The sequence below is a fragment of the Eublepharis macularius genome, chromosome 3 (assembly GCF_028583425.1).
Source record: "Eublepharis macularius isolate TG4126 chromosome 3, MPM_Emac_v1.0, whole genome shotgun sequence".
In the NCBI taxonomy this organism is placed as follows: Eukaryota; Metazoa; Chordata; class Lepidosauria; order Squamata; family Eublepharidae; genus Eublepharis; species Eublepharis macularius.
In genome coordinates this window covers 90,498,266-90,525,703 of record NC_072792.1, presented here as the reverse complement: position 1 = coordinate 90,525,703, position 27,438 = coordinate 90,498,266, and the positions used below count along the sequence as shown (strand labels likewise).

General features: G+C 43.2%; 1 protein-coding gene across 8 annotated transcripts in view; it reads left to right on the top strand.

Annotated features, from left to right (window-relative positions):
- The window catches only part of PDE9A (phosphodiesterase 9A), a 67,020-nt gene that overhangs the window by 21,813 nt on the left and 17,769 nt on the right, over window positions 1-27,438 (top strand). For 7 of the 8 annotated variants that reach the window (XM_054973800.1, XM_054973794.1, XM_054973795.1 and 4 more), the window contains 4 exons: window positions 6,311-6,392; window positions 11,879-11,953; window positions 15,857-15,943; window positions 17,481-17,585. In XM_054973800.1, coding sequence (XP_054829775.1) covers window positions 6,311-6,392; window positions 11,879-11,953; window positions 15,857-15,943; window positions 17,481-17,585 — 349 coding nt within the window. The remainder of the gene's footprint in view (window positions 1-6,310; window positions 6,393-11,878; window positions 11,954-15,856; window positions 15,944-17,480; window positions 17,586-27,438) is intronic. The other variant, XM_054973799.1, reaches the window with a different exon arrangement.

Sequence of the window (27,438 nt, the reverse complement as noted above, 5' to 3'; positions counted from 1 at the left end):
AATTTTGCCCATTACAGTAGAAGCAAATCTACAGTTCCAGAATCTAGCTTCTTCATGATACTGTCTCAAGGGTTTCCTGCATCTCCTATGTTTTAACTGCATTAAATGGGGGATACGGGTGGGTGGGATGAAAGATGCATAGGTTTTGTTGTGATTTCTTGAAAATCCAAGCCTGCAGTTCTTGGAGAATGAAGCTTAACAGTACTGGCAATGCTTGAAGATTAGTACCAGGATAGTGTGGAGACAAAACATGAAAAGAAAGGAAAGGAAATGTGATGAGCATACTAGTCTGGAGGGGCCCATGCTTACAGCTCATATCAGAGATGACAAGGCAGGGATGGGGAAAAGGTTAGGGAATGGGAAGAGGCAATGGGGTAGAAGGCGGGTTGTACTGCTAGAATAAGTAAGGGGAGATCAGGGACTAGTGGTTCAGGAAAAGTCTTTTGCTAAAACAGAAGGTTAAGCTGCATGTTCTGAATTAATTGATCAAATTAAGTCTAGCTGGTTATTCTACATAGCTAGTACTTCTTTCCAAAGGTACACAAGGTACAGCAAATGCTCCTTCACCCTTAATCATTACCTGTCAAGATACCAAGTGGCATTTCATTTTGGTTCTCACTCTACTGATTAATGTGTAGTCATCTTTCAGCTTTGTTATTACCATTTAAAAGATAAATAAACTGCAGAGCTCAATTTTGGATATTTTCTCCGTTAAAAACAAATATAGAAATCTATATAGTTAATGAGAAGTTAAGATTCCCCATTATACTCTTGTTCAGAAGGATGAAAACTGTTCTCACTTGATCTCAAACCTAGTTAAATGGTCTGGAATCTTATTGCAATTCTGAATTGACAATGTCTAGGGCATACTTCCCAAAATCTGAGACATCTGAGTAAACCCATGAGGATATAAACCTCTGAGTTTTTAGTTTAATTTTAAAAAATAGACCTCAAACCCAGATGCCTATGTGTAACACCTGAAATAACTTGCATAGTTTGTGACTGAAAATTTTCCTTTGTTTCCAAGGAAACCATTGAAGCCTATTTCCCATGACATGCCTTTACACCCACATACACACTCCACCTCTTTCTGCCTTATCATGAAAATCAGTGTAAAACATCACTTTTTTTGCATTTGGCTTGAGCAAAGAGCCAAAACTGAAAACAATGCAACTCCTAAAACTTGCACAATGTTCCACCCACTACCCATCTCCAGCCTAAACAGATGGCTCTTGCATTGGCAGCCAAGCTGGAGACTCCGCAGCACAGAGCGCACAGCTGATATGCTCCAGGATTGCTATGAATCATTCATTTATTCCCTTGCATGGAAAGAAAAGGGTCTGCCTTGTGTGTGTGGCCTTTGTCCCTAAAAAAGACCTCCACTGAACTTATTGAGTACAATTACAAGTAGCTTTTGGTTTCCTAGGCAACTGTTGCTCAGTAGTTTGAAACCTAGAGCATAAATGAATGTTGACTTAATGCAAACGTATCTTGATCCTGGAGTCACTGAGCAAACCAACTGTTCTCATACCAAGAGATAAACTGAAAGACTTCAAAGGCCCAGCCTAGATCTAGCATTAATTTTCCATTCTTGGTCCTAACATTAACTGTCTCAAGAATGTCTTGCTTGCTAACAGCATGCTGTTCTCCTTACTGAGAGAAAATATTAAGGTTGCTAGCTGGCCACTCTCTCACTGGTCTGACCAAGAAGACTTCCGTGCCTTTAACAGCTACACTACCAGCAGAAATTTGAAGCACAGCATTCAACAGGCATGAAGATACTGCAGAGACTGGGCAGTCTCTATCTGTTTACTCATGAGATACCTGCCCCCCCCAAAAAAGTGGCAACTGAATGAAAGGGAAAAGGGGATGCCTGGGGAATATGTGGAAAAGAATGAATGGGTAGACCTGTTTTATTACATACCACCTGTTCTCACAGCAAAGAGGTTAAATGAAAGCTTGCCATGTTTCAAGAGTCCCTGTAGTGTTCTGTTTTCCTTCTTTTAGAAAATGTTTGTGCTGCCTCTTTAAGGACCTGCTGAAGGCGGCTTACAAAGTAAAAACAATGAAAACAAAACCTTAAAATATATTAATTAAAATCCAGCAAAGCATCAAGGATAATGGCAGCTTCAAGTGGAAAATGTATTTCAGGAAATAGCTTGAGAAAAAGTGTCTAAAAATCCTCCCCCAAGCAACATTGTGATCCTGCTCAAATTTTCCTCCCCACCCCCTTCACAGCTGCAATGTATAGACCTTTCCAAATACAGAGATCTGATCATAGACTATAAAGTCTTGACCAGTCTGGCTGTTGAACATGCCAGTTTTACATCATGGTGAAGACGTTACCTTATCCAGTACACAATAATTACATTTCATGGACACCTATAGGGCATTTCCAAGCGCATCCTGGATAACATTAAGGTGAGTTATATGTTTATGTTCTTTTGTGTGTATGAAAATGGAGGACATTTAGCAAAGCATGCAAATTTTTATGAAAAAGAAAGGACTGGCTCATTTCTTACTGGGAAAAAAGAGAACAAATACTCATATATGTACTTTCTGTATAGTGGTCCCCACATTGTGGAATGGCCTGTCTGAGATGAGATGGGCTCCCGTGCTCCTGTCATTCAGCAAGTTATATACAAGTAATAGGGCTATACTATAACAGAATAGTTCAGGAAGGCTGTCTGTAAAAAGAAATAGACTACCACTGTATATGTATTATCAGTTTGTTACACATATTACTAGGGTTGCCAGATCTCCCTGGCAACCAGAGGGGGTGGTACTTACCGGCCTTCTTCTCTTTGCGTGTGCTCCCAGCTGGGCATGTTGAAAAGATGTCATCATGCTTGCCACAGGAATGATCCCACGCTTTACATGGAGCTGATTCTTCAAAAATCGGCCTGTTTGGGGCCAAAGATTGGCCCCACACAAATCGCTGGAGCAGTCCTGCAGCCAACATGATGCTCACTTCCAGAAGTGATGTCATCATGCCCTGCCTGCTTGAGTTGCCTGCTAGTGGTGAGCAATCACCAGGAGGCTTGCCACCTCTGCCAATTGCCCGTGATTGGCAGGCAGAGAGGCAAATTGCCAGGAGTTTGCCTGCCACTTCTGGGCACCCAGGAACCCTACATATGACCCTTGCTGGAGAAGTGACAGCCTGCTAAGAGTCTAGTTACTGTAAATACTGCTGAAAAAAGTAGTTTAGTCCACTTGTACCCTAGGGGGAGCTGTGAAGCATTGTCTAGTGTTTAGGGATTATTGAATGTTTTCTCTTGCAGTTTAAGCCACCTCTTGTTGTTTTTGCTCTCTGCTGTGTATTAGTATGTGCTAGTGCTTGTGTTCTTAAGGTCTCTCTGTTGCATTAATGGCATACAGTCATTGTCTTTTGCAAAAATCCTGTTACAGTAAATTCATTGAAAGCAAATGCCAAAGCATGGATTTGATTACTTCTTGAACTCTGCCAACAACAGCCATGTTGTCATAATATCATTGTTTTCTACAAATGTAAATCCATTTTCTTCATTATATCCACACTCTGTATCATACCTAATATTTATTCAGATTTTGGTAATCATTCAGATTTTGGTAATCCTAGAACATTGTTCATAGAGTTGCCAGCTCTGGGTTGCAAAATTCCTGGATATTTGGCCATGGAGCATAGGGAGAGTGGTTCTTCAGCATGGTATAATGCCACAGAGTTCACCATCCAAAGTAGCCATCTTTTCCAGGGAAACTTAGCTCTGTAACAGTCTGAAGATCAGTAGCAATTCTGGGATAGGGTTACCAGTCCCCCACTGGGGGCAGGCACCCTCCACCCCCTGCCCCTGCTTATCTCGCCGGTGGGGCAGGCACAGGCCTCCCAGAGGTGTGCTCCTGGGTGGCACATGTGCTTCTGTGGGCCCAAATCAGCCTGAATTGGGCCAGATCCGGCCCAAATTGGGCCGGATCTGGCCACTGTGGAGCGTGGGAGCCTTCCTGCGCTCCACAGCAGCCCAATCTGGCCCAATTCGGGCTCAAATCAGCCCATATTTGGCTGGATCGGCCCAGATTGAGCTGGATTGGGCCGCTGCAGATTGTGAGAGCACTCCCACCCTCCTCAGTAGCCTGATTCGCCCCCCCCCCCCCGTGGAGCCCTTTCAGGGCGGCCGCAGCCCACACGATGACATCGCTTCCCAGAAGTGACATCATCATGTGGGCCTGGAAGTGTGCATGCATGATAGACAACAAGGAAGGTAGGTGCCGGGTTCCCCACCTCCCACTGGGAGGACAGAGGGACCTGGCAACCCTATTCTGGGAAGTCTCCAGGCCCCACCTAGAGGAGGTTGGCAACCCTAATTCCTCATTAGATATCTCCTCATGTTGATTAAACCAACCTACACTGTGCTTATTAGATGCCTCTTTGTATGAAATACTTACACAATGTAATCTGCTCTGAGTCTCAGTGAGAAAGGCGGACTATAAATATATTAAAGAATAACATAAATAACTGATTATGAGTTCTTGGGATTAGTTAGCATGCTGGAGCATACATTTTTACTTGTGATAATCCACTCATATCAAATTCCTGACTCTATGAAGTCATTACTGTGGATGTCATTATCCTCTATTGTTCCTTCTAATCAGCATAATACTGAAAAAGCAAATTAGCTAAGAGAGAGAGGCTAGCTGTGATGTATTGAGAAAAAACATTCCAGGATAGCCGCTGTTTGCATTGTGAAAAACCACAGGTTTTAACTGATCCTATGTGAAATAACTGTGGCTTGGATCTTATGTGAAAGTTCCGTGCACTCTAGATAATCTATGCTGTGTAGCACACTTCCTCTTGAGCTGATCCTTCCATTTGCACACAAGCAATGATTTTCAGTGACCCCTTGTGCAAATGGAAATGGTTGCACAAGAAACAGTGCTCTTCATGACAGAGACTATCTAGTGGGCAAGGAACTTGTTCATAGTATCCAATCTATTGAAATCTAAAACTTTGAAAACTGAGGGTTTTGTTATGCAGTCAGAAGGAAGCTTTCACACTTTTTTCTCACGTGGAAGGAAACCACATGGATATTGCAAATAGTAAAAAAAAAATTACAGCATTTTATTTGCTTTAAAATTTCACCTATGAAATATGCTCAAGTAAAACAATAAAGTGAAGAGAATGCATCTGAGCTGTTCAGTGCATTCCAGCTGAGTGGTGTCATCATCACAGTAAAATTGGAGAAGGAACCTTCCAGTTTCTCTTGGGTGATTAGAAAAACCACATACAATTTTTCACCCACAAATCCACCCCACCAATATTACAGTGGTTATTCTTACGCAAGCAGATCTCTACCTTCACACATACATATAAAGTGTCTCTGAGTTTATCAATATATTAAGTACAATGCAGTACAAACTGGTTTTTAAATGTGAGTAGGGCACCTCACTACTTTTGATTATATTTAGGGATGCTTTCTGTAACTACTATGTGTTATAGGGGAAAAAGAGGATTTCTCAGTCTCTACCATGTCTCTTCTCTGTGTCTTGATTCTTGAATATACTTGCATTTCTGAAAATGCCTGGTAAATAAATCAACAGGAATATCAATTGACTTGGGTCCTAAATGCTTGTTCAGAAATATGCAACTATATTTCAGACTTTTTATATTACAGAAAAGTAGTTGGTGGTGAAATGAGAACTGAATTTTGGGGAAGTTTATGAATTAATCTTTAGGTATGGGCAACTGTATCTAGATTATTTTCCATAGCTCCAAATATGATAGTCTTCTGAACAGCTGCAGGCATTTCTTGTTTTTTTATCTGGATCCAATAATAGTTTTGTTGAACTTATTTGGGGTTTAACTACATATTTTGTCTTTATTTTAAAGGATTTTTTTCTTTTGCAAATACAAGTACTGGGATTGTTTTGTCAAGGGGAAGAATGATGTGGGAAGTGCAGGAAACTTGATTAATTATTTAATCCCCAGCCATTTTCTTGTTGGTAAATGTCTCCCTACACTGTTTTTACTTCAGCTGGGGAATACTTATAGGTATCCATATTTTTCCCCACTGGGAGTGACAGCAACTTGGGGTGGGGTTTCCCTGTAAGAAAAGGGCAGGAGAGGTAAGTTTTACAATCCTCTTCTCTTCTTGTTCTATCCCCATGCCTCTTTGATAAAGCAACCCCGGAGGAGCTGCATTAGCAAAAGAAAAAGGCTACAAGAAATATAGTTGAGCTCTTAGTAACAGTTACAAGATGATTGATATATTCACTTGTATGCTCAAAAATACAAATTTATTGTATAAATACTGAGGGCCTGGTTTTGTTTTATATACAGGACCAACTGTCCCTGTAAATATAGCTTTCTGGATGAAAACAAGAAGCTGATACCCCAAAGGGATGTACCATCCTATCCCAAGGTACAATTATATCCTTTTACAGAGCAGATTGTTACATCAGTTAATCAGTTCATTTCAATCACATATATTGGTCCCTGTAATTCTTTAATTATTGTTGAATTGCTTTCAACCTCAAGAGATTGCCTGGAGACACTTTAGCTTGAAACTATAAGTAACAATCAATAGCATTCTGTTATTTTCTCCTACCATTCTTGCTTTTTCTGCTTTAATGATAGACATCTACTTTTCCATTAAAGTGGATGTAGAATTAGAAATTCTAAATATAACAATTCTCCTTGGGTTTTTTCCCCAAACTCTTCTTTGTCAGTTGTACCAGTAAAAGCAAAACATTCTCTCTTAACTTGTAGAATTTAACCTTGGTTAGAAGGAAAATGGCCAGCACTCAGTCTGCAGATTATTTCAGTGGAATTTATTCCTAACAAAGTGTGCATAGGAGTACAGTATTATTGCCCAATCGTAACTGTCTTATCTGAGACACAAGTCTCATTTAGTTCAATAAGATATACTTTAATGTATACTTGGTATGAAGCCTTAAACTACTAGACTGTAGGTGTAACTATGGACTATTGTGACTAAAGATCAAATCAGACAAAAAACTGGAAGATCCATTATCCAGAATAGTTTTTCACAGCAGATAGAATCTACAGGAATCGATACTACATTGTGTATGTGGGGATGGTTAAATTGTTCCCCTCACACCATCTCCCTCTGCTGAGAAAATTAGAATTTGCTTGACTTGAGTGGTGATGGATCTTTGGCGCCAATTTGTTTTTAAATATTCTCTGCCACCTTGCTGTTCAAAATCAGGGAGACATTTTGAAAAATAGAACAAAACTCTTAATATTTAACTAAAATTTAAATTATTAGGTGAAGCAGTAATACTGAAGCCTTCTTTCAACCCAGTAATGTTTGTCACTGGGAAAAAAACTTGATGGTGGTCAATAGCTGCCAAGTAGAACAGAAATTAAAGAGAGCATGTACCAATTGAATCTCAAAGCCAACACTTTTCCTGCCTTTAGACACAAATCATACAAAACTGAGAATCACAGAGCTGTAAGGGACCATAGACCAAGTCCAAGTTAAGATCCAACCACCTTTGTACATGTATCATATCTTTTCCTTCGTCCATGTCACACAGACAACAAACAAAAGGCAATCCTAACAGACTTAACCATGTAGGGCATTTCACGGTCCTTGAGGATAAAATCCAGAGCCAGAACCTTCTTCCAGTGCCACAGCTCAGGCCCTTAAAACATATGAGTGATTGAACATGTGTGGCATGCTTTCTCAGTAATGAATAATCACCCCAAGCCAGATAGGATTGGAGAAAGGGCTTTCAGGTCAAGGCTGTGAGTCCCAGAAAGAGTCCCAGATTCCCATTTTAAAACATAAACACTGGCTGTAGTCCACTCCCCCAACCCCAACAAGAAAAGCAATTACTGCTATGTATGGAGGATGAGGTGGGACTAGAATTAGCAGGGAAAGTACAGAAACAGACAAGGATAGTATGGATATCTAATAGGGGTATAACTGAGAGTCTCTCTACACAAGACATCTTACATGGGGATGCTCAAGTAGAGATGGGCATGATCGGCATTACGATAGAAAAATACCCATGATAATGGCATTTGCGCGATCGGGACCCGGTGGATCGGTTCGTTCACGGCGACCGATCCAGCGTTCGGGGGGGGGGGCTTCATCGGGCTTGATCGGGGCCATCGGGATCTGATTGGGGATCCAGACACTCAGGCGGCAGTAATCTATTCCCCTGGCAACGGAGCCAGGGGAATGCCTGAGCTGTGTTTGCCCTCCTTCTGTCGCCCTGGAAACCTGAATGGAAGCCCAGCTTTCCTTGATCAGCAGGGCTTCCTTCCAACCACGGAGCAGCAACGCACTCACCAGTTGGGAGAAGAGACCCAGGGGAAGGAGGGGGAAGGAAGGGTGTGTTCTGTAGCCATGGGCACTCCATCTCATCCCTGCAAACCCTGATAGGCAGCTCTGACGGCCAAACACAGTCCTCCTGCCCCCCCTGTCCTTATCTGTCTTGTTTGTCAAAACAAACTATGGGGATCCTGATGTTTGTGTGAGTGTGTGTATAGGAGAGAACAGAAAAGGGGGGGTGGCACGGTGAGAGTCGAGCCACCTTCCGTCCCAGATTTGTACTAATTGTGCACTTGGTGAAGGGATTTCTTTGTTTTGTTTTGGTTTTTGGCTTTGAATCCACATCCATAACACACACACACCCATTCCTTATCCCTCCCCTTTGTCTTGGCACATAATTTTTGTTTTGCTTATTAATATATGTGTATAAAGGAGAAACGCTGGGGAGAGACCAGGTCTAAAGAGTAAAAGAAGGTGTTTCTGTAATTAAGGAGGAGAGAAACTTGTTTTGTGATTTGGAATAGGGAAAATCAGGGGTTAAAAAAACATTGTGTCTCAGTACTTGTTGCTTGAGCTAGGGAGAGAAACGGGCAGCGCGCAGTCTGGAAAGCACACGGAGGTTTCATACTGCAGCTTGAGGTTAACTTTTTAGCAAAAGAAATTTAAGGCAAGAAACTTGATAATATTTCCCCTAGGAAGGAAAAGCAAACAGTTGTGAGTGAAAAGGTGGCTTCCTGAGAAAAATACAAGCAAAGTGATTGGGAGAGGAAGGGGTTAAGAGAGAGAGAAAACAAAAACCCCTGGCTTTGAGAGCGTCTATCAGCTGAAGCTGTTTTGCGCTCCTCTCTGAGTTCATTTAGTGTGTTGAAAGAGTTAACACTGAAAAGAGATCTCTCTCTCCTCCTGGCTTCTCAGCCCAGCGACTGCATCCCTTTTGCAAGCAGTTGAGAACGAGAAGGGGGAGAAGTTAATGTGCAAAAGAAAATACAGCCGCCTTTAAACTCTCAGCTGGTTGGAACTCTAATTAGACAGGGGGTACAAATGATTTGGCTTTTTCATGACTAGAAGGGCAATACTTGGTAAATAGAGGGCTCAAGGGAGCTGAGCGGGAGTGTTTGCACGCACCCGGCGGCTGCCACCACCCACTTTCCCACATAGCTGGGAATAGCAGAGCGCCCCGCTTTGGCCTCCCCAATCCCCGATCCACGGATCGGAAACGGGAGATGATCGGTGTGGATCGGTGATTTGGGGGTCATCACCGGTGCGGATCCACGATCAGCTTGATCGTTAATTTTTTTTGGATCGTGCCCACCTCTATGCTCAAGTGACTTATTTTCTGTGTGGTCTTATATTCAAGTGTACTCTGTCTCCCTAGCAGTGCACATGTATCCACAGTGGGAGAACAAGTGTGAGATCTTACACTGGATCTTACTCGTGTAAGATGTCTTGTGTAGAGAGACTTTGAAAGAGACTATAGCAAGGAAGAGACTTGACAGGGAATGCTATGGTAGACACTAATATCAAGGGGGCAGCAAAGAGAAATGGAGGTAGGAAAAGGGTAGGGATTAGGGGTGGTGAGCCATTCCCATGAACCCAGATGTCTGTGTCTAGGAAGATTAAAGCAGGTAAGAAATGTAGTGTTGGACCCAGCCAACTTTTCTGTATACATCACACAATAACAGGCGCCTCTACTTCGGGCAGGCCTGAGTGGCCATACTGTCATGCCCCATAAATAGCTATGTCTGGAGAGCTTCACTCTACCCTAACTTCCCATTAATATATGCCAGAATTTCATGTAATACTGTATATGCACAGATAAACTGAAGTCTTTTGTATTTTAACTGTATTTTAAAATGTGAACACAATATTATATGGAATCTTAGCAAATATTAATGTTTGAAACTGGCCTGCATAATAGGAAACTAATTTTTAAAATCCCATTTGTCCTAATACAGTGTTTTAAAGAGCCCAGAACCCACCTCCTTCTTCAGCAATTTCAAAAACAAGTCTCAGATCTGGAAGGTGTGAAGTAAAAAAGGAAATGGACTGAGTACTAGGAAATCACCAACATGTCAGTCATTTTTTTTGAGGTCTTGCTTTCTGAAGACAGATTTTTCTAACAGAAAGTAGTGCATCCCGAATGTGTCTCCTCTTAGTTGGTCAGATCATCTGAGGCTGGGAAATAGGAAACAAGATATCATTGATTCCCATATGTGTCAATCATCACAGTGACATAATTCTCTCATTGAACACTGGAAAGTGGGAGCAGGCTGTATCTTACTAAGCGTTTAGGCAGAATTCAGCTCACATATTTTCCCTTACATTTAAGTGATTATAAGCCTTAGAGACATATGTTGTTGTTCTTGTTGTTGTTAATGTTATTAAAGCTGAAAGCAAAAAAAAAAAGCTTAAGAGCCCATATGGTTCCCAGGTAGTAATGAGTCACTTCATAGATTTAGGGATGCCAGGCCTCCTGCTCTAGCAGGAGATCTCCCAGCTTCCTGACACCAGTGGAAGGAAATTTGGGGTGGGTGGGATGTATGACTCCAGAAGTGTCACAGTGACACTTTTTGTAAATGCCAGAGTGTCTAAAGACATCTCTTCTGGGTTTTACAAGAAGTGACATCAGCAAACTGGTGTGATGGTGGAGTGCCAGTCCCTACCTCAAGATTCTCTGGGGAGCTGCAGTCTCAAACAAGCCTGCACCATCTTGCGTTTAGCAAATGTAATGGATTGATCTTCCTGTCTTGCAACTAGGAAGTGCCAGAATTCAACCTCTTAGCTAGAGCTGCAAGATTCTAGCAGCATCTTAAAGACCAACATAATTTCCAGGGTATGAACTTTTGAGAGTCAGAGCTCCTTTCATCACATACCTTCAATAGCCACAGCAGCTACACTTGATAGTTCAGTTCTTGCTAGCAGCCAGTTCAGTTCCAGATTTCCTCAGTTCCTCCATTCTGTGTGACCTCCTCACCATGATCCTTATCGGGAAAGACAGACCATTTAACTTATAGGGAAATTTCCCAGTGGCCAACTGCCCTAGAGGGCTGCTGGTGGCCAGCAGCAAGCACAACCCAGCTGTAGCAACTTTGCCAGAGCCTCAGGGGTCACTTGGTTCAGATCCTTCATTGGCAATGTTAACTGGTGTTAGTTCACCAATTGTCTTTTCCCACACTGCCAACAGTTTTCAGAATAGGATTGCCAAGTCCCCACTGACAATTAACAAAGGGGGTGGGGCTTACCCAGTCATGGGCAGCTCACTGGCGAAATCCTCATATCATTGGCAGTGTGCTGATGTCTCTCCCATGAGCCCAGAAGTGAAGTCAGTGCATTGCCAGGGGCTAAATATCAGGGCATCCCTGGGGATCTCCCATGATCTGTTGAGGTCACTTCTGAGTGCACAGGAGTGACATCAGCATGTAGAGATGCTGCTGGTGTCCCCCATTTCCCACCATTTCTCCCCAATCTAACCTTTGATGAATTCCAGTTCAAACACAGAAGAACTTGAGCTGAATGTGGAATTTATCAAAATAGCTGATCTCAAGATAAAGATAAAACTGTTGTTTTAAAAAACAGTTAATAACAATTATTTACTTTCTCTACAGTACATGCTTTCTCAGGAGACAATTGAAGCTCTTAGAAAACCAAGTTTTGATGTCTGGCTATGGGAACCCAATGAGGTAATGATGTGGCAAACACCGACTGTGGTTGTTATTCTGTGGGGGTATTCCAGAACATTTGAGAATGTTTGCCTATAAGTAGATGCCATGGAAACTGGTTTGAAAAGGTGTAAATGAATGTTAGAATTTTTTCCCAAAGAAAGAGTGTATGGGAAGAGCCACACTCATAGCTTTTTATGTGGTGGTATTCACTGGTACTGTACAGAATACTAGCACTTTGAGGTGGGGTTACTTTTCTAAGTCCTGAGGGGGGAATTGGTGGAAATCAGTGCAACTTTATATATGAGTGCTGGCAACTTTTAAAAAACAAAAATAGCACTGGCCACACCAGTGAATCATCTGTAAATGAATGTAGCTTGCAAAAATGGATAAGGATCAGGCAGTGCCTTGTAGATAGCCACCTACTGTACCCATGATAAAAAGCAATTCCATATTAAACGTAAATAACAGGACATTCATACAATAGATAAGTAAAGAGCCTATGGTAGGAGGCTTATGAAGTGCCTTCACCTCGTAATCTGCAGTAAATGACAGGCCTGCAACCAACAGAGGCATTTCCCGCTTTAATATTCAAATTCTTTTGGAATTTTAAAGCATAGTTGTTTTTTGGAATGGCTTTTCATCCAAGCCTTTTTCCAGTGGATTGGAGTGTTTTATTTCATATTCTTCTGCTTTTTTTTCTCCTTTCGCTTGTAAGTGATTTGCACAGAGTTAATTTCAGGCAATCATATTGTATGGCCACACTATGGCCGTTTCCCCACATCTTTAAAACAGTGCCCCACTCTCAGAATGCCGGCGGCTTCATTGCACGATTTCTGATGTCACCCGGATGCAGGCAGTGATGATTCCATTTTCGTGGTACCACAAAAATGGAATCATCACTGCTTGCATCCAGGTGACATCAGAAATCGTGCAAAGAAGCCGCCGGCATTCTGAGAGTGGGGCACTGTTTTAAAGATGTGGGGAAACTGCCATAGTGTGGCCACAAAAGTACCCCCATTGTTTCAATACATTTTATTTTAAAGAGCTGCTGGATTAATGTAGTTTTGAAGTTTTTGTATGCACATTTCTAAATTGGAGTGGGTCTACAAGAGCATACTGGCTGGTCATCAGCATACTAAAACAGCCCATGAAAAACAGGAATGTGAAAAATATATATTTTTTAAGATCTGATAGATTGACATAAAAGTTTCATTTTGTATGCCAATATATTTCAAACCATTCTGAGGCTACTTCTGATTGTGTATATAGACACCAGCCAAAGAATCATAGAATCATAGGGTTGGAAGGGACCTCCAGGGTCATCTAGTCCAACCCCTTGCACAATGCAGGAAATTCACAACTATCTCACCTCCCTAAACCCCAGTGACCCCTGCTCCATTGTTACCTGAATTGGTATCCTTGCAATAAGAGAATTAGCAGCAAGGAATTAGCAGCAAAGAAGACAGCTATGCAAGAGGCAGTAACTACGGGATCTTTTCCACCAATTTTTACACCATGCCCAGAAGATGGCAAAACACCATCAGGATCCCTAGCCAAACTGGTCTGGGGGAAATTGCTGCCTGACCCCAAGGTGGCGATCGGCCTTTCCCTGAGTATGTAAGAAGGAGCCATAAGAACTAAGCAATGATGTAATCCCTCCTACCCTCCCTTTCATGAGAAGGCTGGAATTTGCCAAATATGTTATTTTTAAAACTTGTTAGATTAATGGAGATATCTGTGAAAGATTTGTCCTATGACACCATTGTTCAAATGAATGCAGTTTCTCAGCATCTGTTTAAAGAAAATGGACTGTTATCTGTTACGTCATTCCCAAAAATAGTTGACAAAGAGTAATTGCAAATGGATTTTTGGATATTATTTCTATAGATTGTCTTACTCACAACTGACAGCAGTCACATATTTAGGAACACGCTAGTAGCTCATCTTATATAGCTTTTATGTTCAGAAGCAATCACATAAACCAGGATAAACATAGTATCATGTGGTATTCTCTGATTGGTTCACCATCTTGTTTGTTTGACCTTTCTATAAGGTGTTTCAATTATCTTAACACCTCCTGAGTTTGTGAGATATATGGACTCAGGAATAGAGGTGGTCATGGACTGGAAAATGGACCAACATTTAACACGGACCGCGTCAGTTTGGCATTCGTGAATCGGTGGGTCGTGGACACCTGTTTTCCATGGACCCCACGGACTTTTCGTTGGTCCATGGTCTGTTAAAGCTTCTCCACCCTGCTGGCAAACAGTTCTCCCAGCGCTGGCCCAGACTGACAAATCGATCAGTTCATGAGCTGGCGTTGGACCGTGAAAAGTTTATGGTCCATGGTCTGTGAAACGCCACAGACCATGGGCCCAACGGTCCATGGGTTTTTCCAGGTCCGTGCCCACCTCTACTCAGAAAGATGCCTTATACTGAGTCAGACAATTGGTCCATCAAGGTCAGTATTGTCTATTCAGACTGGCAGTGGATCTTCAGGGTCTCAAGTAGAGCTCTCACATCACCTGCTACATGAACTTTTTAACTAGAGACACTGAGGATTGAATCTGGGACCTTCTTCATGCCAAGCAGATGATCTACCACTGAGGTGCAGTCCCTCCCATGTGTTGTGAATAAGATTATATATCACAACTCAGTAACATTGTTTGAATGCAAAGCAGTAATATAATGGCCTTCTTGAAGGTGACTGACAAACAAGCATGTTTCATTCTTCCTTCCATCCCTCACCCCCTCCCTGATAATGGGAATTTTAAAAAAGCTCAGCAAAGATCTATAATAGGACATAAAGAAGGATGCCTTTATTTGCAGCCAAAAATGCTGCATGATCAGAATACAGTTCTCAAAAAGCGAAATACATACCTTATGTCTATTGGCTTAACATAATATTTCCCCTATGCATTTTAAGAGCTGGAATGTACAGATACCCGGTTCTGTTTCCTGTATGGAGAATGCAAGATAAAAATAATTGCAGAAAGACACACATGCATCAGTAGGCTTAGCGTGCATTTGTTGCCAACCTCCATTATCTTCTGCTGCTATTATGTTTTTGTTGGGAGGAGGCATTCTTGTGCACTTAAAGCATGATTCAAAGGCTTAACAGGGATTCAGATCACTCTATTAGCAGGATTAACAGAGCTGTTTAAAAAACAGTTTATTTTGCTTTTTATTTTTTTCTTATCTGTAAATTACAAAAGGCAAAATCTGAATATAATTAACATTGCTTTGTCATTACATTATTGAAGAAAAATAATTACCCAGCTATCTATTCAAATAATTGAGAAACAAAGTCTACTTCTGTTGAAATAAATTGAAAAATTCTTTCCTATTCTTAAGAACCAAACCACATATTAACGGGTGTTTCACACATCACAGTGTTTTCACAGGTTGGGTCTGGGTTCCCCAAATTGAGGCAGTCAGATGGGAACTCATTTCTCAGATGTGTAGAGGCTCAATTCAGATTGGGACTGCAGTGTGGGGGAAGGAGCTTCCACCCTGCATGCTCTTTTACTAACCCAAAACGGCCCGGTTGAGGCACTGTTTTGCTCTTGTGAGGAGGTGCACATCCTTAATGTGCAAGTCATCATGGCTTGTCTAAGCTTCTCAGGGATCCTCATGGAAAAGAAGGAAATTGAAGCTGTCTCCCCCTTCCCAAGCTAGATGTACAATAGGGTTGCAAACCACCAGGTGAGGCCTGGAGATTTCCTGGAATTGCAAATTATAGCCAGACTACAGAGATCAGTTCCCCTGGAGAAAATGGCTTCTTTGAAGGGTGGACTCTACAGCATTATACCCTGCTGAGGTCCACCACCACCACCACCACCCCGCCTTCCCAAAAGGCAGCCCTATATTTTTAATGCAGAAGAGATAGTCATATAAAAATAACCTTTCTTGTTTCCCCAGATGCTGAGCTGTTTAGAACATATGTATCATGATTTAGGATTAGTGAAAGACTTTAACATCAACCCTATCACACTGAAACGATGGCTGGTAAGACTTCCACTGGATTTTGTATAGGTTTTTAAAATGCATATGATGGTAAAAATTAGACACTTGCAAAAATGTATGCCCATATTTAGGTACTTGCAGTAAAGCATTTCAGATTTCTGCTTTTTTAAATTTCTGCAATCTATACCCTATTCTATTATTTGTTGAATGCCTCAGCTGTTGATTATATTGAACTACACTGTGAAATCTGCTTTGAGTCTCAGGAAGAAAGGTGGACTATAATAACTTAAAATAACAATAAAAATAAAAAAAATACCAAACAGCTCCTGAAAATGTCCCAGACTATAACACAAGTGCCTTCTTTACAACTTAAGGATTACCATTGTGTCTGCCTCCAGACCTGATCTCAGATGTGTTTGGTACTTTACTGAAGTAAAAAGATTAACTAAGCCTCTTCAGTGACTGGTATATCCAAATGACAGGAACTAGTGCAGATAACAGCTATATGCATCTGTTCCTACTACCTCCAGATTCTTCTACCTGTTGCCTCATTGGCCATTCCATGCCTTACATCAGTTCACATCATTTTTACTTAGAGGTGTTGGCATTAAGCCTTGGTTTACACCCTTATTCCACCCAAGTAGGCTGAAATCATGTATCAATTATACTTCCTATGAACAACTTTATAAAGAATAGATGAGACCATTTCCCTATGCTTTCATATATATGTGATAATAATAAAAACATTAGTGGGAATAAAATGGAAGCAGCACCATTAAAAAACAAGAAAGATCTGTGTGGGGGCGGAGGGAGGGATGGAAACCAAGCATGCTCTCAAATTGACAAGGGTGCTATGAATAATACTATTCAATAGAAGCCAAACACTGCATTTTATTCTTCTCGTTATGATTATCAAATCTTCCTGTCACTTGAAATTGCTAGAACATGGGGAAATGATTTGTAATGTATTCATCTGTAGCACTGTCTTCCTTTCTGTAACCTCGTGTTTCTGAATTCTGTGACAGAGGACAGATCTCTTTCTATACAGATGCAGGTCTTAAAAGTTTTTCAGAGCAACATACATCCCATGTATTCCAGAAACTCCATATTATGCCCCTGAGCACAGAGTTTATCTGCATCTTTAGAATATTGTAAAGAAAAAAAAACAGGAGTCAGCAAGGTACTGGCCCCCTCCACCACCATATCATAACCTTCATTCTGACTCCTCCTGAGGCTACACGAGAGTGTCCTCTTTACTACAGCCTCAGCTTCTCTAGTGATTGGATGGCTTTTCACATTCAGAGGTGCAATGGAAAATGGATGCACGAGTGACTTTTTGCACTTCCAAATACTGTGCAAACGGGGGAACTTACACTCTGTCACTGCAGGCAGAAGGAACTGTTAAATAGAGGACAACCACAAACAAATAATTAAAGGTTCTGCATTAAATCTCCTTTTTCCCTTACAGAACCAAGGGGGAGGGAAGTACTAGCATAGCAATGGGCTTTAAAGATTTGCTTGTTGGGATTTAGTACCATCCTTATTTTCCTTATCAATTTTTCCCTCTTTGTTTTTATAGCTGTGCATTCATGACAATTACAGAAACAATCCATTCCATAATTTTCGACATTGCTTCTGTGTCACCCAGATGATGTACAGCATGATCTCACTCTGCAGTCTCCAGGTGTGTCTTTATTTGGCCACTTTAGCTCTCTCCATTTCCCTGGTGTTACTACATAATGGATTTACATTCATAAAGCATCATGAGCATCATGAATTTGCATTCATACCAAGTCAGGCCCCAGTCCACCTAGCTCTGTATTGTCTGCTCTTACTGCTGGCAGTTGCTGTCCATAGTGTTGGCACAGAAAGATCGTTCCCAATACCTGGTACCTGAGATCCTTTACCTGGAGATGTCAGGAATTAAACCTGGGACCTTCTGCATTCAACGTGTGTGCTTTGCTAGTATACTAAAGTTCTACTTACTTTAATGATATGGCTTCTGCAGCCTGTTCGACTCTGAGCAGTGCCACACTAGAATTAGAATTAAAAGGCAAAGTTTTTAATATGTGATCTGTTTCGTATTAAAAAGTTCATGAAATCCATGTTCTCTTGCTCACATGGGCCGTCGTCACACGGGCTTTTATTTAGCGCTAAAATGGTGCTATTTCCCGGCAAACACCCACCTTATTCCAACACTGTAGCGATTTTCTCTCTTCTGCTTTGTGCTTGATAGTCGCGCTATTTTGTGCCTCAGTGTGAATGCCTCACATCGATGTATTTCGCCTCGCAACTTCCTATGCCCTCCCTTCAATCCCAGAATCCATTTCTTCCTGCGACTCCCCTTTTTTAAATTTTATTATGTACTTATAATGCCATAACGACATGACACAATGCACACTTTCTGCTGAAGTAAAAATGACTCAATCGCCATGGCAGAGTCTTCAGCGATGGGGATCATGCCGGACAGGGAGTTTTCTGCGGGCAAAGGGCTATTTATATAATTTCAAGGTTGGAAAAACAAAAGGGTCATAATGTTTTGCTCTAACGGAATGTTTATATGCTGTTATTCCGTTATAGCGGAATTAAACGCCAGAATAATTTTTTAAAAAGGGGGGGGGGAGCTGCTTCTGTGCGGTTAGAGAGAACAGAACAGAGGGCTTCGGTGTGGACAGCTGGTGGCGCGAAGAGCCGTTAGGTGACCCAAAGAAACGTTACTGTGCCAATAACAGGTAGGACGCTATATGCTGTAAATTTAATGGAAGAGATGCTCGTGTGACGACGGCCATGTTCTCTCTTGCTTTAGTGTTGAAAAACATAATGTAGAATCATTTTCCTTTATCCATGGAGTTGGGAAGGAGTATATACTCCAGAAGTCAATTCGTTGGTTTACATTGAGTGAATGAATCAGATCGTGAATTTAGTTGAAAGGGAGTCAACAGTCTTGTCAAGTTCAGGGACTCCTGATCATGTCAACCAGAGAGAGAACTGTCAGCTCATGAACAGCAGCAAGTCCACAACATGATTTTGTTTACCCCTGCAACATCTTATTGATGGTCAGCCAGATCAAAATACAAAGGAGGGGGCAATGCCTTGGCTTCCAACCAACTGGTACAATCCTGATTTGATTCCTACTGAGTGCCTGAAAGTAACATGGCTCACCATCTGCAACTTATTAGAAAAATAGTAGGGAGGGGCCGTGGCTCAACGATAAAGCATCTGCTTTGTATGCAGAACATCCCAAGTTCAGTCCTCAGCATATCCAGTTAAAAGGTTGAGGTATTCGGTGATGTGTGATGTGAAAGACCTGCCTCCCTGGACTTGGGACAGCCACTGTCACTATTGCAGCTTAATGGTTGGGGTAAGGCCATGCATTAATTCAATGTAGCCTGTACTGTTTATGGCACCAGTCTGGTACTTTCTGTTGTATCGAACTTTTTAAATATTGTTTTTAAATAATTGTTGATGATCTTAATGTATAATGTTTTCCTGCTCTTAGCTGCCCTGAGCTCATTCGCTGGAAGGGCAGGGTATAAATTTGATAAATAAATAAATGCTCGGTGGCAGAGGCAAAAATCTTTTCATGGAGGAAGTCCCAGGTTCAGTTCCCAGAATTTCCAGGTAAAAAGATCAGTTGAAAGACTGGAGAGCCTCTGCTGTTAAAAGCAGACCATATGCTCTAACTGAGAGTCTCTCTACACAAGATGCAGTGTTAGCCAGGAAGTATAGTTTCAAATGACAGAGCTGGCAGAGCTGTTGTCAAAGTTTTTAAGCAGTGAGGGCGGCAGGGCAAAGGCTCCAGAAGGAGAGACAGTCTAGCATGCCAGAGGCAGCAAAGGGGTGTGAGAGAATCCGTCCCCTCCAGAGCCATCTCCACTGGCTTTGTCTTTTAAAAACTATACTTCCTGACTATCATTGCATCTCCTGGCACTTGATGAGCACGTGCCCAGGTGTCTCATGTAGAGAGACTCTGCTACCCAAAAAAGACCTCATTTTGAACCTTGCTTGCAATACATATAGGTATTGTAAAGCTTTATAGTTATTAGGGGGTGTGCCTTTTGAAAATTTTCATGATGTTTTCAAATCCATGGCTTTTGAGTAAAATGTTTGTTTGTTTATATTTATTTATTTAAATCAATTTATATTCCGCCCTCCCCACATCAGCAGGCTCAGGGTGGATTACAATCGGTATAGTAATTTAAAATACATATAACTTTAAAACCAATAAAACCACATAAATATTTAAAACACACAGCAGCAGATGTCTCCAATAACCACCACCCAACCATCTCCAAAGTATTTAACAGGCTGGGTGGGTAGGGGGGCATGTTTTCCTCTAGTCGGCCGGTGGGGAGGCCCAACCAGCATCAACCATATGCCGGGCGGAACAGCTCCATCTTGCAGGCCCGGCAGAAGGATAACAAATCTGGCCGGGCCCTAGTCTCTTTAGACAGTTGGAGCCAGGACCGAAAAGGCCCTGGCCCTGATTGATGCTAGGCGAGCCTCCCTGGGGCTAGGGACCATTAACAGCTGTTTGTCACTGGATCGAAGAATCCTCTGGGGCTCACATAGGGAGAGGCAGTCCCGCAGATACGCCGGTCGCAGTCCGCATAGGGCTTTATAGGTTAATACCAAAACCTTGAATCTGATCCAGTCCTCCACCAGTAACCAATGCAGCTGCCGCAATACTGGTGTAACGTGTGCATTAGAAGGCACTCTGGTGATGACACGTACTGCTGCATTTTGGACCAGTTGTAAAGGCCGGATCAAGTTCCAGGGAAGCCCTGCGTAGAGCGCGTTACAGTAGTCTAACCAGAGGTGACCATTGCCTGGACCACTGTAGTTAAGGTGCAGGTCGAAAGATGGGGGCAAGTTGTCTGGTCTGTTAGAGATGGAAGAACGACATCCTGGCAACCGCCATGACATGGGCCTCCATTTTCAAGGAGGCATCCAGGATCACCCCCAGGCTCCTAACTCTCAGAGCCAGTATAAACACTGCCCCATCGAGTGTAGGAAGCCTGGGCCCCAAATCCACACTCCTGCAACTCAAGTACAGGATCTCCATCTTCGAGGGGTTTAACTTCAGCCGCCTCTGTCTCAACCATCCAGCCACAACTTCAAATGCATGCTCCAGGACATCCAGGGCTGATCCAGGCCGGTCAGCCATCAACAGCGTACTGATGACACCCAAGCCCAAAATTTCGCACCAGCTGGGCGAGGGGGCGCATATAGATTGTGATTTGATAGTTTTCTGGTGGAGTGTTGCTGGGTCGAACTTGAAATTCCTGATCTCATAATTTTCGTGGCTATTCTTTTTCAAACAGGAAACAGAGAGGGGACCAACTGGAGGTTCTGGGGCAGCTGTTTTTGCATTGACCACATCAAAATGACATAGAACATTACCCTCCCTTTAATCTATAGAACCTCTAAGGGCCAAGCTACAAGTGACGAATGACACTTGAACGGCAAGTGTATTTCTCCCTGTTCACTTGCCCTCCACACAATCCACTTGCCGTTCAAGTGTCATTTGTCACTTGTAGCTTGGCCCTCAGTTTCAAGCAGATTGGACAAAGGGGTACAATTTGACAGACCTCTGGCTAAATCCAGCTTTCCTGTTTCAGTTTAGAGAATCCTGAATCTATGGAACCAGGATCAAGAATCCCAAATGAATCTAGGTTAATCCAGGAAATGAGACGTCCGTCTCTTGACTGGCTGGTTCCCAGACTTCTCCCACTTTTTTCCAAGAGGGGAGGGGAAGGAAGGGAAGGCGAGTGAGGCACTGGTTCTGTTGGGCTAAATTGCAAGCATGTCCCTTGCTTCAGTTTGGTTTGGGTGGAATTCGCTGGTTTGATATAATTGGCTGGTTTGATATAATTCGCTGGTTTGATATAATATATTCGCTGGTTTGATGTTGGTCCCCTTGCTTCACTTTTGTTCTGGGGGCATTCCATTCATTCCCTTGCTTCACTTGGTTGCTGTCGTTTTTGTCTGGGTTGAGCTTGCATTTGAGAGCATGTCTTTAGCAACTGGCTGTCCTGCTCATTTGTGCTTTTCCCAGAGAGCCAGCTTGGCTTTTTCCCCACCACAGGAAACAATGGAGATTGGCTGTGGGCACCATATTCAGAGGGCACATTGATTTGATTCTGTTGGGCTTTCTCTGAGTTGAGCTTGCTTTTGGGAGTGTGCCTTTGACCAGTGGCAGCCTTGTCCCTCTCTGATTTTTGGCCTTTATTTTATTTATTTATTTATTGGATTTTTAGCCCTCCCTCCCCGCAAGCAGGCTCAGGGCAGGTCACAATCATAAATAAGATACAATAAGTAAAACCAATAAAATAACATCTCATGGATATCCACATTCCAAATGGGACACACTTCCCCCTTTCCCTACCCACCATACACAAGGGAAGAAAAGGGTGGAGGTGTGGGTTGGTGAACCTCTAACTCTTCAAGCATGGGGAGGCAGAGGGACCATATGCTCCCCCCTCCCCCACTGACAGGAGACCAGCAGGGAGGCTAATTAGATGGATCCAGTGCTGGCCTCAACCATATGCCTGGCGGAACATCTCTGTTTTACAGGCCCGCCAAAAAGATACAAGGGCTGAATCCACATTCACCTCACACCCGCATTTTTCCCGGTATTTTTGCGTTTGTCTTCAATCCGCAAATTTCTCCCCTCCGTTCACATTCCATCCTCAAATGCGTTGTTCTCGCGCACTCCTACGGTCACACAGCGACTGGAATATCCGCTTTTGTGGGTGGGAACAAATTTTCCCGCCCATTTTTTTAAATTATTTTTTTGAACTGACTTTTCCGTTATTTCGATCTTGCCTTATAAGGAAACATCAATGTCTTGTCTCTCTGATGCATTGACGGAGACCCAACAGTGTGCCCGCACGTCTTGCGCCCCATTTTCCTGGTGTGAGGTTATAGAACATCATCCCTGACAGTTTTCGTGGAAATGTAAAATGTCATTGGGGACCGATTATAACTTGGGGGAAACATGGGGGCGTGATGGAGGTCCTGCTCTGTGTTTTCTTAACTTCGAATGATTGATTCACCGTAATTTCGATATCACAGTAATCCAGAGAAAAATAAAAAACAGTTAAAAAGGAAGTTTCGTGAGTCCGTTCTGAGGAGGGATTCACCCCAAAATGATTTTTCAAACGACCAGATTTGATTTAGAAACAACATGATCAATAAATCCAACGCTATGAAGTCAAAAACAGTCTTTTGCAGACTACGGAGCACTTGAAAGTTGAATCAGCCAATAGGAACTCTCGGAACGGCCAGAGAGACAGGAATGGGGGTGGTTTTTAAAAAACCCGCATAAATTACGCATTTGCCCGTTCACATCCACCGTGAAACTCCCGTTGAAAACCTGTAACCACATATTCGGGAGAAATGCGAATGAAATGCGTCAGTTGGATCAGGTAATGTGACCGGCACTCGGTTGCATGGAGAATGCGGGGAACATGCGTCTTAGACTGAGTAATGTGGATTCGACCAAGATCTTGGCAGGCCTGAGTGTCTTCCGACAGAGAGTTCCACCAGGTTGGGGCCAGGACAGAAAATGCCCTGGCCCTGGTCGAGGCCGGCTGAGCCTTCCTGGGGCCAGGGACCACCAGTAGGTGTTTACTTGCAGATGTAAGAGCTCTCCGAGGTGCATATGGGGAGAGGCGGTCCCTCAGGTATGCTGGTCCCAATCCATTTAGGGCTTTATAGGTCAGAACCAGAACCTTGAACCTGATCTGGAATTCCACGGGGAGCTAATGCAGCTGCTGCAGAGTTGAAGTCACATGTGCCCTGAATGAAATTCCTGTCAGGACACGAGCAGCAGCATTTTGGACCCACTGCAGTTTCCAGGTCAGGCCCAAAGGAAGCCCTGTGAAGAGCGAGTTACAGTAATCTAATCTGGAGGTGATCGTTGCATGGATCACTGTCGTTAGGTCATGGGTTGAGAGATAGGGGGCAAGTTGCCTGGCCTGCCGAAGATAGAAAAAGGCAATTCTGGCAGCTGCCTTGACCTGGGCCTCCATTGACAAAGAGGAGTCCAGCGTCACACCAAGGCAGGTCACACCAAGGCAGCGTCACACCAAGGCAGGCCTGAGAGCCTGCTTGGCTTTTTCCCATCATAGGAAACTATGGAGAATGGCTGAGGGCACTTTGTTCAGGAGTCCATAAATCTGGACCCCCAGGGTCCAATCTTCCTGAAACTGGGGTGGGGGCAATTAGTGGACAATCAGGACTAGTTCCCTGAACATTTGGTGGATTTTGCTTGAAAACTGTCCCCCCCAGACGCCCAGATTGTTTTCCCCATAGGAAATAATGGGCAGATAAATTTGAGTTCCTCTAGTCTTGCCAAACCAGATTAGAGAATCTTATCTGGATTTCAAGGATCCCAGATTTTTTTTTTGGTATCCCTAGAACCCCATTCCGATAACCCAGATTTTTTGTGTGTGTGCAGGCACACGCACACACACGCATCATAGTTTAGCTCCATTATTTCCTATGGAGGATTTCCGGAGGCGGGGGCGGGGGGGAACTGGAGCTGCTGTAGCACAGTGGTTATGTGGTTTGGCTGCTAGAACTCGACTGGTTCGAACTCAGAACTCTACTAGTTTGAATCCCACTACTGCCATGAGCTCAGTAGGTGGCTTTGGCTAAGCCACTCCTCTCAGCCTCAGCTCTCCAGCTGCATTGTGGGGATAATAATAGCACCAGGGCTTTTTTTCAGCTGGAACGCGGAGGAACGGAGTTCCGGAACCTCTTGAAAATGGTCACATGGCTGGTGGCCCTGCCCCCTGATCTCCAGACAGAGGGGAGTTTAGATTGCCCTCCACGTCGCTGAGCGGTGCGGAGGGCAATCTAAACTCCCCCCTGTCTGGAGATCAGGAAGCGGGGCCACCAGCCATGTGACCATTTTCTCTGAGGGCAACCCACAAAGGGTCAAACTACAAGTGACGCCTGACACTAGTTGGGACACTTGTCAGCTTCCCTCAAGTTTTGATGGGAAATGTAGGCATCATGGTCTTGCAGCTTGGCTCTCCGACTATTGTCCAGTGGACTTTTCAACTGTCAACATTCTGCCAAGCTGCCTACATTTCCCATCAAAACTTGAGGGAAGCTGACAAGTGTCCAACTAGCATCAGGCGTCACTTGTAGTTTGGCCCTGAGTTCCACCACCTCTTTTCCCAGAAAAAAAGCCCTGAATAGCACTCACTTGTTCACTGCTCTGGGTGGTACACTAATCTGTCTAGAAGAGCGCAGTTGTTATCATCATCATCATCATCAGAGCCAGTTTGGTGTAGTGGTTAAGAGCACGGGACTCTAATCTGGAGAGCTGGGTTTGATTCCCCACTCCTCCACTTGAAGCCAGCTGGGTGACCTTGGGCTAGTCACAGTTCTCTGGAGCTCTCTCAGCCCCACCCGCCTCACAGGGTGATTGTTGTGGGGTAATAATAACATACTTTGTAAACCGCTCTGAGTGGGCATTAAGTTGTCCTGAAGGGCAGTATATAAATCGAATGTTGTTATTATCATCATCATCATCATCATCATCATCATGAAAATGACAGCTGTCTTTGGAATTTCTGGGAATGCTCTTTGCTCTTCTCTTGCAATGATCTGATTGAAAGGGAGAAATTGAATACAGATTATGGAGAAATGCTTTTTATTTGTAGACATGGACTGTATCAAAACCTTCACCCTCAATTTAAGAAGTGTCTTTTAGCTTTTTATTTGTAGACATGGACTGTATCAAAACCTTCACCCCCCACCATTTAGCTGAGAACAGGTAAGGAGGAGGGAGAGCCAGGTGTTTTCTAAGCTGCACCCAGCTTTGGGCTTTAGTCATGCAGATGTGACCAAAAGACTTTCTGCTAAAAGCTTACCCTTCCAGATGGGAGGGCAGCAGGGGAGGACTAAAATGCCAGGTTTCTTCCTGGAGCTCTCAGAAAGAGCCTTTCTGACCTCCCCAAAGGGTGGGCCAAGGGAGATAATAAAACCTGGCTAATCTGAGCTGGAAGCTGAAGGTGCTGGCTATTTGCAGGCAGCTGCCATTGGCCCTATGGAGGCTGAAGGCCTGAACCATGAAAGGTATGAGGACTTCTCAGTAAGCTGGAACTTCCTAAGATAGAGAGGCTACCTTAAGACATAGAGTCCACCAGCGGTATCTTATCCAGATCCCCTAGTGATGCAGTAGAGATACTAAGTTGCTGCTGGACAGCTGTTGTCAAAAGGCTGAAAGCAAACAAATTGAATCCAGAGACAAGACAAAAGTGGTGCTGATTGGAAAAGCAAAGATCTTGAAGGATATTGTGCTTCCACCCTTTGATGGGGTTCACCTGACCCTCGCTGTCTCAGTTGGAGCCTGGGGTTATAGTCAATCCAGCTCTCTGCTAGAGACGCAAGTAAATGCAACTGCAAAAAAGGCCTTCTCCCAACTCAGACCAGCCTGGAAGATGACCTCCTACCTTGACATGGCTGATCTGGCCACTGGATTCGTGGCACAGAAATGTTGAGACTAGACTACTGTAATGACTTGGAGACTCCAGCTGGTACAGAACACTGTAGCTCATTTACTCTTGGGAGCTAGATGAAACATGCATATGACTCTCATTTTGCAGGCAGTCCATTGGCTTCCCATCAGTTTCCAGGCTCAATTCAAAATCATGACTGTCACATTCAAAGCCCTTCATGGCCTAGGCCACACATATCTGTGCGACTGTCTCTCCCCCTATGTTCCACCATGGCAGCTTCACTCCTCTGAACGGGGCTTTCTGCAGATACTTCCCTGCAGTTCGGCAAAATTTGTTGCTTGCCCATGTGCTTTCTCTGTGGTGGCCCCCACCTTATGGAACAGCCTGGCTGAGGAGATCAGGAAAGCTTCCACTAGCTTGGTTTTCCACAAACTATACCAAACTGAATCATTATGGATGGCTTTCTACCCAGGTTATAGGGCTGTGTTGTAAGAAGTAGCTCAGAAAGATGCATTGGTAGACATAGGGACTATACACTACTGTGTTGAGTACTGTCTGCTGATATACACCTACTAGGGAGCTTTCCACATTGCTAACCATGCCATGAAAATTAGTTATTCTTTGTTTCAAAAAGATTTCATCTCTATGCTTGGCTTATGCTTGTTTTTCAAAATTTCTGCTACTGTACTATATTGTATCTCTCTTCACTGATCGTTCTAACTGTTGTTCATTATTGTACTTTGCTCACTGAATGTCCTGGCTGCTGATTATATTGTATTTTCACTTGCACTGTGTAATCCTCCTTGGCTCTCAGTGAGAAAGGTAGATTGATCATCATCATCATCATCATCGCTAAGTTAGGCATGTAAAAGTTAGGCATGTAGAAAGAGAGAGACAGAGGAATTGTGTTTTTACCTATTTCTTTGGAGTCCCCTTGATCATTTTGGTGCTGTACTTAAAAGTGTGAATGTGAACTTTTCTTCTCTTTTTAATAAATGCTTTTTTTATATTCTTAAATGCGAATGGCTAGTCTCTGTACCACATAGACCTCCACTGCTC